This window comes from Zosterops lateralis (assembly GCF_965231275.1).
Source record: "Zosterops lateralis genome assembly, chromosome: 26".
Taxonomy (NCBI): domain Eukaryota; kingdom Metazoa; phylum Chordata; class Aves; order Passeriformes; family Zosteropidae; genus Zosterops; species Zosterops lateralis.
This window is the reverse complement of record NC_139786.1, coordinates 5672737-5685757: the sequence shown is the minus strand read 5'-3', so window position 1 is coordinate 5685757 and position 13021 is coordinate 5672737. Positions and strand designations below refer to the sequence as shown.

Sequence of the window (13021 nt, the reverse complement as noted above, 5' to 3'; positions counted from 1 at the left end):
TTGTGGTTTTGGGTTTTTTTAATTATTTTTTTAGCTGTTTTATTTTAATGCTGCTCCACCACACAAGGGATTTCACTTCCAAAGGCGAGCAGCCCTGCCAAGGGGTGTCCATCTTGAGCTGTTATTTTTTAAATAATCACTGCTGGTGTTCAAGTGTGGCAGACACACAACTAAATACACTTTGATTGTTTCTTTTTCCTTAAGATGCCCAAGAAAGGGTTCGATCTCGCACCCAGGGCTGTAATGGGCTGAGGCTGTTACAAAATTTGGAGCATGCCAAGATTACTCTAAATCAGGGCGTTCTTTACCGGCAGATCTTTGTATCTTTCAATCCTAACCCATAAAAAAGGAGAGCTGATGAGTGGAGCAGGCATCCCTTAGTCAAGGGCATCTCCGGATGAACCGGCTTTAAGGATGAAGTAAATCAAGGTGGTAATGTATTCTTTTGGCAAAATACTCGAAGTCCGTGTATTCTTCAGTTGAGAATTATTATTATCCTAAAAATACCACTTTCGGGCCAAACAGAGGCCGCCCTGAGCATGCGTTGAGCTGAGCCGGGACTGCGTCATTAGCACGGAAATTAACTCATCACAACACAGCGGCTGTGGCTGGAAACCGAGCTGACCGTGCGGTGCTGTGTGTAACCCCGGCCCGGGGAGCAGCGCGGTGTGTGCGATATCAGCAATCCTGGGGATGAACAGCCCCCCAAGCTGTCCTCACAGTGTCCCCACAGCGTCCCCGGCCGCTGAGGGGCCCTGAGGGCGGGCCCGGCCATGGCGGCGCCGCGCTGAGGGCGGGCCGGGCGGGGCGGGGTGCGCATGCGCAGCCGGCCCCGCGCTGCGTCTCGGCCGCCGCTGCCGGGAAGGAGCGGAGCGGCCGCTGCCGCGGCCCCGCTGCGGGGATGGGGCAGCGCTCGGTGCCGCTCCCGGCGCTGCTGCCGGGTCTGCTGCCCGTGCTGGTGCTGTGGCAGCTCCGCGGAGCCCAGGCTCAGGGTGAGTCAGCGGCCGCTCGCTCGTTCTGCCCCGGGCGGGCGGTGCCGGTGGGGAAGGGGCGCTCGGAGCGGCGGGCGCGGCGCGGAACCCCCGCGGGGACCGCGGCCGTGAGGAGGGATCGGGATCGGGATGGAGATGGGGACGGGGATAAGGGATGGGGATGTGGATAGGGATGGGGATCGTGCCCTGCTCCCCGCTCCGGTCCCCGCGGTGTGTGAGGTGCCCTCGGGGCCTGCCCGGGGGCCGAGGGGAGGCAGGAAGGAAGCGGCTCCAGGGCGGCGGTGGAACCACCAGGGCTTGGGCGGCCGCGGGCGGGCTCAGCCACAGCGCCGCGGGACTGTTGGGGCTGGGAGGAACCCCAGAGCCCGTCCCGTTCCACCCCTGCGTGGGCAGGACACCTGCCGCTGGACCAGGTTGCTGTAAGCGCTGTCCAGGCTGGCCTGGAGCTGATTTTAAGCCCCGCTTTCCTTTTTCCTTAAGAAAGGCCAGTGAGCTTGGTGAGTGGGGCTGGCTTCTTTGTTTATCGTGCAGCAAACGAAATGGGTGTACGGTGAGTTAACTCGTGTGTTTAAAAAAAGGCAAACAGACAAAAACGAGGATCTGGAAGGAAGTGCATCGTCTGGGTAGAATGACTAAAGACCTTCAGAAAACAATGAGTAACGTGCCCTGTACGCGGGTAGAGCTGGACGCTGTTAAAACCTAAATTAAAAAAAAAAAATCTGAAAGAGCTTAAATACATCCTTAAAACCTCCTGAATTATTCTGTCTCCTGTGCTGTTACACCTCGGTGTGTTTATTTTCTTGTTGCTAAGGTGCTGTGCTGCTTTTCCCTTCCTCTCCAGGCTCGTGTCCCATCCCGGAGCGGCTGAGCTCTGCCGAGCTCACCCAGCCCTACAGCGAGATGCACAGTTTTCCCATGGGGACCAAAATCACCTTCGCCTGCCGGCCAGGGTACATGACGGCCCCAGGGGCATCGCTGACCTGGACATGTGGTGAGGACTTGAAGTGGTCACCCATGGGTGTGATGTGTACAGGTAATTTTTTTGTACCCCAATGTTGTTTGACAGTTTTGGTTGGTTTGCAAGTGGGAATTAGAGTTTTGTTGTGTTTTAAATGAGGCTTGGGAAATGCTGGCGTGGGTAAGAGCGATAAGTGCTGAAGGTTTTGTCTTTGTGTCTACAAAAATGTAGATTTTTTTCTTTTCATTTTTTTCCCCTTCCCGCAGAGAAAAAATGTAAGTTCCCAGAAGACTTGCCAAATGGTAATATGGATGTAACAGATCTTACATTTGGTTCAAAAGTGACATTTTCTTGTTATGAAGGGTAAGTGTTTTGGTGAAGTTAATGAATTTATTACTATTATTATTATTATTTTTATGTTTACACCAGATTTGAACCAAAGCCAAATTTTCTATTCTGGTTCTGAAATCTGAATTCTACCTGTAGCAAATGGCATGGCAGCTAAATCTAATTTGATTCCTTGGTTTAATTACTCTTTGCATCAACCCTAAGCTTTTTAGTGAGATTCTGCAGAGCTGGAGTGTTACCTCTAGTGACCTTTTAATGCTCCTGTGGCAAAGGGAGTAAATATATATTCATCATCCTTCATTATTGAATAATTAAGTCAAAAACACTAAGGAGGTTTTTTTTTTTCTCCTTTTCCTTGAGTATTAGTAATTTTAGTGCTCTAATATTAGAGGGTATTTCTGAAAATGGTGAGACTTTCACAGTTCCTTAGTGATGTCTCTTTTTTTTTTTCCTGTTTTGCTTTCAAAGTGAGACTGTCAGCAAAATAAACAAGATTCTGTTCTCACTACAACAGAACCTTGGTGTGTTACATCCCCATAATGACAGAACAGAGTTAATTATGAGAACCAATTTTGTGGTGCTTGTCAGAGAAATGAGAAGTTTTAAGTTTCACTTCTTCAAAATTTTTGCCTGTCCAGATACAGATTACGGGGCAATAAAGAGGTGACCTGTATTATCAAGGGTGCAGGTGTTGACTGGAGTGGAGCTGTGCCTTACTGTGAAAGTAAGTAAATTACTGCTGTGTCTTGATTTTCTATTCAGAGGGGGTTAGTTCATTTACAAACAGCTGTGCCACCAACTTTCCAGTATAAAAATCGATGGGAAAACAGGGATGATTTTTTTTTTCTTAACTGCTTGGGTTGTGCCTGAGGAACGACCACTGAAAAATGTCAGTTTTTGTGGTAGTTATCTCATATTAGAATCACCCTCTTGTTGAGGTTGAGGTTCTATAGCTGTGTCAGATTTCCAGTGAAATGACTTGAAGATCAAGGCTCGCTCTTTGAGGTGAACCAGCTAATACAGCAAAACCAATTTCTCTGCTTCATTTACAGAAATTCCTTGTGAGCCACCTCCCAAAATAGCCAACGGGGGCTACGAGGAACAAGCCAGCTACGTGTACCAGAGCTCAGTGACCTACAGGTGCCAGGAGGTCCCCAGGGGCAGTGATCCCTTCTCCCTCATCGGCCAGGACACCATTTACTGCACAGCTGATGCAAACTCAAATGGAGTTTGGAGTGGGCCACCTCCAGAATGTCGAGGTTGTTGGGGTTTTCCATTCTTTATTTACAGCGCCTGTCCCTGTCTCGGGAATTGGGGTGGGGAGAATGGACTTTGCCTCTAGGAAAGAAGGAGAAAAATTGCTCTGGTTCAAAGTTTGGTACAGTTTCAGTGAAGATGTTATCAGCATGGTGGATACGGGTGGATTATGACACAGGATATGACTAAAATTTAAACTAAAGCTTGAAAAATACCTGTGTGATTGTCTTGTTGGTAGAAGTGACAAGGCTAAAATGAAGGGAGACCATAAATCCTGCAGAAAAATTGGACCAAGGGCAAGGATGTGGGGTTTGATTAGGAATTGTAAAAAGCTAAGGAAGAATCCTTTTCCTAAAAACACAGCCACTAGGGAAGCGCAAGGGTCAATGTTTTTACAAAGTTTCTCCAAAACAACTCAAGGAAATTTACACGTAGGGAAAGGATGTTGTTTGGTGCAAAGTTTGTGTTAACAAATGTTTCCAGAGTTTGTTTTCATTTGTTAACAAACGTTTCTATTAACAAATGTTTCGCCTCTTGCAGTGGTCAAATGTGAGGATCCCAGAGTTGAAAACGGGAGAAAAGTATCTGGATTTGCAAGTCCCTACAGGTACAAGGACTCAGTTGTATTTGAGTGTGATCAAGGCTACTACATTGTTGGAGAAAGGGTAATTACCTGTGAAGAAAATAATGCCTGGGTTCCTCCAAAGCCAACTTGTGAGAGAAGTAAGATTTTCTCTAATACCATGATTTCTCTTGTGTGTTGAAAGTACTTTAGCTAAAATAGAGCCTCGTGGTGTTGTCGTGATTTCATGGGTGAAGGCAGGAGGAAAGGTGTGGAATACAGGAAAATATTTGATACAGAGAATTAGGAAAATGCACAGTGAGGAAAGCTGTAGAATCCTTCTGGAGTAGTTGAAATCTTTGTGTGTGTTTTTTGATGCAGCTCTTCAGCTCCTATTTTTTAGAAATTACTCTAGAGCTCAGAGAAATAATGAACCAGAATGGATTTCTGAGCTGCCACATCACAGAATTGTATTACTTTAATGAATACCTGCAGCAATGTTTAAGTTTTCCAAAGGGAATATTTTTACTTAAAACTGGGGCAAAGTTAAATCTCTGACATGTGCTGAGCTATTTTTCTTCTATGAAAGCAACTTGTATTTGTGAAATGAGTTACTGAGTTATGAAACAAACTTTATTCTCACTAATCTTGTTTTAAATTCCTGTCTTAGTTACTCCAGATGTGTGTCCTGCCCCAGAGATTCCCAATGGGGTCCTGGTTCCAGCCAAACCTGCCTATGGAACAGGAGAGTCTGTCCAGATCAGGTGCAATGCTGGCTGCTCCTTCCCTGGTGGCTCTGCAGAGATGACAGTGACCTGCCAAGAGCAGAGTTCCTGGGGTGTTTTACCACGCTGTACCTGTGAGTAAAATTACTAAAATCAAGAGAAGACTGACAAATTTTAAATATCTGATGTAGTAATACATTTTTTATTTTATTTTTTTTCTTCTCCCTTCCTTTTTTTTCCCAGGTGAACCTGAAGATTTTGGTTCCACACCAGTCATAAGTAATGGGAGAGTGATAGTTGGAGAAAAACCCTCCTACTCTGTGGGGGATTTGATCACCATTGAATGTTACACAGGGTACACCTTGAATGGGGAGGCTCAGATCCAGTACGTTGGAAAGGGCCAGTGGGCGCCTGCAGTGCCAACCTGCCAGCTCAGTAAGTAAAAATACCCCTGGGGTGAAAATACATCTAAAAAACCAGCCCTTTTATATCCAGGAGAAATGGTTTAATGCAGCTTCTTTCTTTTGGATGTGAAAAAAATAGGGTTTGGTAAAATTAATTAAAATGTTTGTCTTCTAAGTTAAATTAATGTTATTATATAAATCAGCCCACTTCAAAGATTGTGTTGGTAGAAGTACTGGACTTGAAATAGCTCTGTGAATGTTTTTATAATAATGTATGAGTAAGAAGCACCTGTGTTCCTCTTGTGATACTGATTCCTTCTGTTTTCAGGTGGATATATTATAGCCATCATCTGTGGTAAGTATTTTCTAAAACTTAAAAAAAATACGATACAAATTACATTCTTTGTGTGAAAATCCATTTTTGATTCCAGTCACCTGGGACTGCAGCAGGGTGATTTTGGAGTTTTGGTTAAAGCTGCATGATTAAAAAGAAAAAAAAAATAATCTTAATAGCTTAAATTTAGTTTAATTTAGTGTGAAATGTGTATTTTCTCATGTGCTGAGGTCACATTTCAAAGGCAGTTTGCAACAGCTTGGCCACTCTGATAAATTTCATAAATAATTTGAGTTTACTGGGGGTGTGAGTAAATAACTCTGCCAGTGGAGGGAAGTGTTCAGCCCATCCTCTGTCCTTGCTTTTGTTATCCAGATTTGTATAAACTTGTAAAAAGTAACATTTGGGGCCTGTGGTTTCTGTTTCAGTGTTTCTGAGCTGGTGGGGTTTTGACATCTTAGTGGTCACTGGTTCTGAGCGGAACTATCTTGCAGAGTTTTGAGTAAAGAATGAAATATTAAATTTACAAGGCTCATTCCATAAATAAGTTGGGTTGTGGGGGTTTTTGGGAGGTTAGAGGTGGGATAAACTGTAGATGAAAACAAGGCTATTTCTGCAAAAATTTTTAATGCTTTTTTGTGAGCTGGAGATGATCTTTATCAATCTAAGGTTTGGGTTTTTTTCATTTTAATTCTTCCTAAAAGTGATTGTGGTAGTTGTGGTGCTCCTGGCAGCCTTCTGGGTCTACAAGAAATTCCTCTCACAGAATGGGTGAGTAAACTTCCTTTTTATTAATACTGCACATTTCCAAATGACTGAGCCAAAGCTGTACTGGTGTTTAAATTTCTTGTGAGCTTTGTGTGCCCTTTCTTTTTCAAATGTCTGATTTTGTGTGAGCTCCCCCCAGCAGCTGATGGAAGCTAAAGCCTAACCACGAATTTGACTTTGGTTTTGGATCTGCTGTTCAGCTAAGCTGCTCATTAACACTTGCACTAATTTCAAGGAAGGAGAAACTCTGTTCTTAAGCTTGTGTTTGGCAGTGTCCACTTGCCAAGGAAAGTATTTTGTCCATCTGCTTGAGACATGTCAGTTTATCTCCTGAAGCCAGGGGGAGCCTTGGTTGTGTGGGCTTGTGCAGCCAGAAGGTTTTCAGGTTTTGCTTCTCCCTCTGCAGCCCCAATCAACTGTAAAATATTAGATTTGTGCATAAGCAATTAGTGTTCTGTTTTTAATGAGACACGTGTAGGGTGTTTTAAAATTTATCTCCAAAACAACTGGGGTTTGTGTGTGGCTTTTCATGGAGGGGCAGGAGGTTTAAATTCCTCTTTGTGCATTGCTTTTTTGCTGTGATGTCTGATTTTATCTTCTGGGGGAAAAAAACCTTTTTGTCAGAGAAATATTTTGTAAAATTGGCAGAACACTGACAGTCCCCAGAGCAGGTTAGCTGGAGGACACGGAATGTCAGGATCAGCATCTCATCAAAGCCATGTTGTCTTTTTCCAGAGTCTGTTGGGATTTATCTGGAGTACATGGAACAAGGGAAGGGAGGCTCTGGAAGCAAACCAGAGGGAATATTCCTGTGGTTCGTGTTTGTAATGAAGTACACACAGAGGATTTGGGAGAGCCCTGAAGGTGGTTTATATCCAGTGAGGTTTTAGCTTTAGTGTCTTTTAAATAGGCAGTGCAGTATCAATCTTTTGGAATCCTAGAAAAGCCAGTACCATCACATCAATCCAAGGGCCAGAGTGTGCTGCTGAGCAATTTGGTGCTTTTCAGCCACTGTTTTTATTCAGTGCTGGGATATTCTGCAGCCTGGATGGGCCAGAGAACAGCTCCTGGCAGTTCAGGGCAGCACTTTTGCTGCCTTCATCTGTGGAGAGACTTCTCAGGGTGTAGAAAGGAGCAGGGATCTAAAGCAGCATCATCAAAAATTAAAGAATGTGACATTCCTGGATATCTGACAGCATGAAAAGCCTTTTTGTGCCCAGTGCTTCCCTTCATCTTCCTCTCTATGAACATCTGACTGTTAAAGCTCTTTCTTGTCTGAAAGCCCTGATCTAATCTCCTTTTAATTAAGGCCTCCATCTCCCTGTTTAGTGTCCTGAGTTCCTGATGCAGCTGAGCCTTTTTGTTACCTCTCATGCTTCCAGCCCCTGATCCTTGCTGGTTTGTAGCCTTCAAATGACAGCAAATCTTTCCTTGGTCCTTGGCCTCTCTTTCTTGTGTGTTTAAATTGCACTTGGATGGGACATTCAATTAGACCTTTCTCCCCTTTCTGCTTGTTCAGCTCGTACACAGTTGATGAAAGTTGCAAGGAAACTTGTATTTTAAAAACTAATGTCCCAGCTGAGAATGAAGAAACTGCACAAATGAATTATTGACAAGGTATAACTTTCCATTTCATTTGGACTTTTTTGCAATGCAGCATTAAGTGTCCTTTTTTTTTTTTTTTTTTGTGGTTTGCTTGGAATTTCAGGAGTGTGGAATTCATCTAGCTGGGAACCTTGGCTTCCTGTAGGAAAGACTATCCTAACCTTTCATTCATTTGGGGGAACAGGATATAATACATAAAGAATTCTCATTAAGCAGTGTCACTAAGAACTTCCAATGATTGTAAATCACTTTTCTTGGTGTTGTGTTTGAAGAATGAGTAGCATATTACTGCATATATTACTACATGTATGTAGTAGCCTACAACACTCAGCAGTGTCTGCACCCATCCCAGTGGTGAGTTACTTTTCTTAGCTAAAAGTTTAATTCCCTGTAATTAGAAGCTGGAAACCACCTTTGGGCACTAAAACTCTAAAAGCACTTGTGCATCCCTTCAGAGAAAACCAGATCCCATCTCCCACAGACATTGATTATTCATCTGCGTTTTTGCTTTCTAGAAGAGAATGAATGAAGGGTCTGACAAGATCTTTTGAAAGCTTCTTATGATAAGGTGATTTCTGTTTCAAATTCAGAGTTCTGTAGCCCTGAAAAGGATCAAAATACAGTTGCTTGTTTGCAGCTCTCCTTTATTTTAGCCTAATCCTTGTCCTCTCCTTTATTTTAACCAAATCATCTCAGTCCAGGGAGATGCATGTGGTGGGAGCTGGGGCTCCTCCTGCACTTGTGTAGGGTCAAATGTGCTCTTCCAAAATCTGCCTCTTCAAACCTTGTTTGAGCAGAGCACTTTGCAGACAGGACAGCTCAGTTTTGACTGTTCCTTGCCAGGATTTTGTCGCTGCTGTCTCAACAGAGCTGGAACTATAAATGTTTTTTTAACCAGCATCTTCTTTTTTTCGTTGCTTTCCTCTATTGCACGAATTCTCAAGAGGTGATGGGTTCTCTTATTCCAGCTTAATGCAAAGGTCTTTTCATGTGTCATTCATAGCCTTGATTTTATTGACTTGTAAGGAAAAGTGAATTTTCAGTATTTTTGGTGAGCTTTTTTATATGAAGATTAAGCTTGAAGTTTATTCCAAAATAATGTATAGGTTAAGGAATATCATCTTCACTCTGAAGAAAGATGTTTCAAATTGAGATAGGATCTATTTTCTGGGTTAATTTGGCTTATTTTTGGAGAGAAAAAAGGAATCAAGAGCTAGAATAGAATTCTTCATTCCAATCTTACCTTTACACATGATAAAAGAAATTTCTGACCTGGTGTGTCAAGACACTGGTAATTCTGGAGGTTTTCTTATGGAATGTGGAACTCCTTAGAGACTTGTTTGGTATGGGATGGTTTTTTTGTTAAAGCAAAACAGGAGTTATTCAAGAACTTGGGACATTTATAAGAATGTCATTGTGAATTTTAATTCTTGTATGTTTAAGTATTGTAAAGTTGCTGTTAGTGGACTTCAGAATCACAATCCACACAAACTAATACTTCATTTCTGGTTAGAAAAGAAGTGCTAAACAACGCACTGTAATTAAAATGAATTTCAGGGTGCACCTGGTGGAGTAATGGGAATCCTGTAACTATTCTGCTGTTAGTTTTTGGTAATATCAGTCATCACTTAAAATGATCCCTTTGGATCCAAGGCTCTGCTGTTCCTTGGGTCATTTCCAACAGTTCAGGAGCTGAATGAAACTAAAATCTCCTCAGTCCAGAAGCTGATTGATAAAGAGAGGCTAAAGAATGACCCAGTTTGTGCCTTTACCTGTGGCTTTAATGATAAAACTAAGGATGTGCTTTCAGTGTAAATGTAAAACCTCTTGCCATGTAAAACCTCTGATTTGACTTGTTTTTTTGTTTGTAGGAAACGTGAGAGCACCCCCAGTTCTGCCGAATATAGGATGTATAAAGCATGACTGACCTTTTTTTGGGGGGTGGGAGGGACTTTGCAGTGGAATATCCCTGTCAGAGCTGGAAAATGATTGATTTGCCCTCTCAGTGAGTTGCTGTCCGCGAGTTCCCTTGTGCTGTGTCTTGTGCTCTGCTGATCAACTGCAGGAGGAGATGCTCGATAGGATAAAAAGTGTGTGTGCATGTAGCTAACACAGATAGATCCTGCTTTGCCTCCTGGGCCCCTCCGTGTCCTCCTGTGCACATGAGCTGGGAGAAAGGCAATACCTGTGGCATGCCAGAGCCTGTGGGAGTGCTGCAATGTCACTGTCACTGTCCCAGTGCCAGCTGCTGCTGCCCTCAGTGCCACCTCAGTGCTTATACAACGTGTCCAATATTCTCCTGTCTCTCTGCTCGCTCAGTCCTGGTTGTCCTTCCCGTCCCTTTTTGCAGTTGAGGTGGTGTAAATGGTTCTGTTGTTTCCTTTGCACTCTAGAAATGTGTTGTTGCTCGTTCCCTTGAAGAGTCTGGTGCCGTTTAAGGCAATGTCTTTTGGAAACTTATCACAATTAAGATCTTATATACTCTACCTCTTTGTCTGCCAAAGTTGGTTGCTGTATATACAATGAATTAAAGTGTGCCTTGAAATCAGAGTTTTATAGCTTTTCCTTTGCTTTTAAGAAGGAAAAAAGCCATATATATTTCTGATTCTTTGCTATAATCTCCCAAAGACTGCAGTGGATTTTGTTGGGACTGAAGACTGAAGGGTTCTGTAGCAAAGGCATCCCCTGCCTGTTGTCAGGAGGTCCCTAATTAAAGGAGCTGCTGAGAGCTCAGTGGTGACTGTGTGCTGTCAGGAGCACACTGGAAATTCCTTAGGGTGCTTGATTTTAGTGAGCCTTGATGTCAGTTCTGGAGATCTTCTGTTGCTTTCAAGGATAGAAATGGGTGCTGTGTGATCCACCTTCCTTGCTTTTTTACTTCAAGTCACAATATTTCACATTTCTAACCTCTGGCTGCAGACTGGGATGTTAAATCAAGCTCTGAAAAGCTGGATTTAGCATCAGATTCCTGGTTAGAAGCAGAAGCTTTTCTTTGTCACTCACTTTGCATGTTAAAAGCAAACCAAACCAGTTCAGTTTGTCTGAGTGCTGGTAGATGTGGTCTTTTGTTTTTTGCTTGTTCCTCAAAGGTTTTAGTCCAGATTCTGACTCCAGGAGCTCCCACCATGGTGTTTGCCATTAGTTGAGGCTCACTGCTACTTCTAATTCCTCAGCACACCCCAAATCTTAACTAGAACAGTTTATAGTTTCATGAGTCTCACCATCAGCATACAGACAGCTTCTAATTTTCAGAGAAAACCCAAATAGCCTCGCTATTGAAACTGCTCTGGCTTGTCTGTGGCTGCTTGGCACTGCTCTCCCTGTCATCAACAGATTGTTGGAGTGGCACAGAACGGTTCAGGGCTTTATAGGGCTTTTTTTGGGACAATCCCAGCAGTCGTATTGTTAGAGTTCATAATAGGCTGTGGTTGTTAGAAAGGGGCTTTGGCTCTGCAGAAGGATTTGCTGTTCATGGCCTGGCTGATGTCTCAGTCTGAGAGTTGTTTGTAAACACTGGGGTGTGTGACTGGGGCTGAGTGTGGTGCTGGTGGTCAGGAGCTCAGCTTGCTTTGTGTGGCATCTGCAATGTGCTGAAATACACTGGAATGTCATTCATGGGAAGTGAAATCACTGTACAAAGTGGCCGTATTTTTACTCTTCTTTATGGATGTAAAGATTAGCGACGATTTGTAATATTCCAAATAAAAACATTAAATTATTTAGCAGTAAGTGTTTGTCTTTCATTCATCATTGTGCTGAGCAGCAGCTCTTTTCCCATTGTTATCCAGATGATTTTTCATGTCCCAAACATCAGGTGGAAACTGCTGAGACTGAAGTTTGCAGTTTGTGCACGGAGTTACTCAGTGGTAGTGCAGGGGATGGGTTTTAATTTGCTGATCACCTTTTGGGGTTTCCTTTTAGTATTGCAGAGAATTTCCCAGAACATCCAAAATTTTAAAGTGGAAAAAAAAAATTTACTCCTGGAAAAATTGATGAAAAGTTGATGGAGAAGAGGAAGTTACTCTGGGGGCTGTTCTGGTGGGACACTTGAGGCAAAGCCCAGAGGGTGTTTTGACCTTTTTGTCCAGTGTGTGACAAATGCAATCCTTAGGGAATACAGCTCTGGTGGCTTTAGGTGACCTGTGAAGGAGAGTGGATTTAGGAATTATGTGAGTTTCACACTTGAAATATACTGAACTTCTGTGGCAAAGCCATGTGTGGAGTCAGCAGCCTGATAGACTGAAGCCTGTCAGAGGGTGAAATAGAAAAAATAACCTCACATGCTGCATTTCTTTTCCAGTTTGTGGTTGTGATACTCAGAAGTGAGTTGGTGTGGAAATGGTGGCAGAGTGCACAACTTTCCATTGTGGAGTTTGGGTTTGCAGTGAGCATTGAGGGGATAAGCAGAGTTTCTGGAGGAAGATGTCCCTGCCCATGATCTTTAAGGGATGATCTTTAAGGTCCTTCCAACCCAAACTACTCTGGGATTCTGCTCTGTGATTCTATGAATATGACTTCAGCACTACAAATTAATTTGGCCTAATTGTCATGAGTCCTGTGCTGTTTTTCCTAAAACTCAGTGCTGCATGAATTATTTCATTTTGGAGTCTGGAACTGATAATTAAAGAGACGTGAGCTCTGTGCTAAGGGAAAGGCTGCATGGAATAAAAATGTGTTGTTGCCATCTACTGGTGGCAGGGACAGTGAGAGTAACAAAACAGGTCCAGAGTTACCTGGTGGAGGGTTAAATAATGTGAAGTGACAGTGGTTGGTGGGTTCTCAGTGTCACACTTTAAAATCAGTATTAATTAAACCCTGTCCGTGGCAGGGATTGGAACTGGATGGTTTTAAGGTTTCTTCTAGGCCAAACTGTTCTGATTTCTCTGAGTCTAAATACTTCTGAGGGTGGTGAAAATGGAGCTGGGGGCTGAAATGAAGAGACTTGCAGCACTTGGGTGTTGTCCAGCAGGGAATCGGGTGATCTCTCTACCTGAGACAGAGCCCAGGAACATAGAGCACACAATTTTATTTAAAAAGAAGAAAAAAAAAATCTGTGTAAAGAACAGGT

General features: G+C 43.2%; 1 protein-coding gene across 3 annotated transcripts; it reads left to right on the top strand.

The window, feature by feature from the left end:
- The first annotated feature begins 866 nt into the window (after positions 1-866).
- LOC310919371 (membrane cofactor protein-like) lies at positions 867-11673 on the top strand. Of its 3 annotated transcripts, none has more exons than XM_083878705.1 (11): positions 867-992; positions 1834-2025; positions 2217-2313; positions 2937-3022; positions 3351-3557; positions 4096-4278; positions 4788-4976; positions 5086-5277; positions 5575-5601; positions 6285-6351; positions 9825-11673. In XM_083878705.1, the coding sequence occupies exons 1-11, from the start codon at positions 902-904 to the stop codon at positions 9874-9876; spliced, it is 1383 nt and encodes a 460-aa protein (XP_083734831.1). In that variant the 5' UTR covers positions 867-901; the 3' UTR covers positions 9877-11673. The 3 variants fall into 3 exon arrangements, with proteins under 3 accessions (XP_083734831.1, XP_083734830.1, XP_083734829.1); XM_083878704.1 differs by lacking the exon at positions 9825-11673 and adding an exon at positions 7868-7965; XM_083878703.1 differs by lacking the exon at positions 9825-11673 and adding an exon at positions 7084-7965.
- The last annotated feature ends 1348 nt before the right edge of the window (positions 11674-13021 follow it).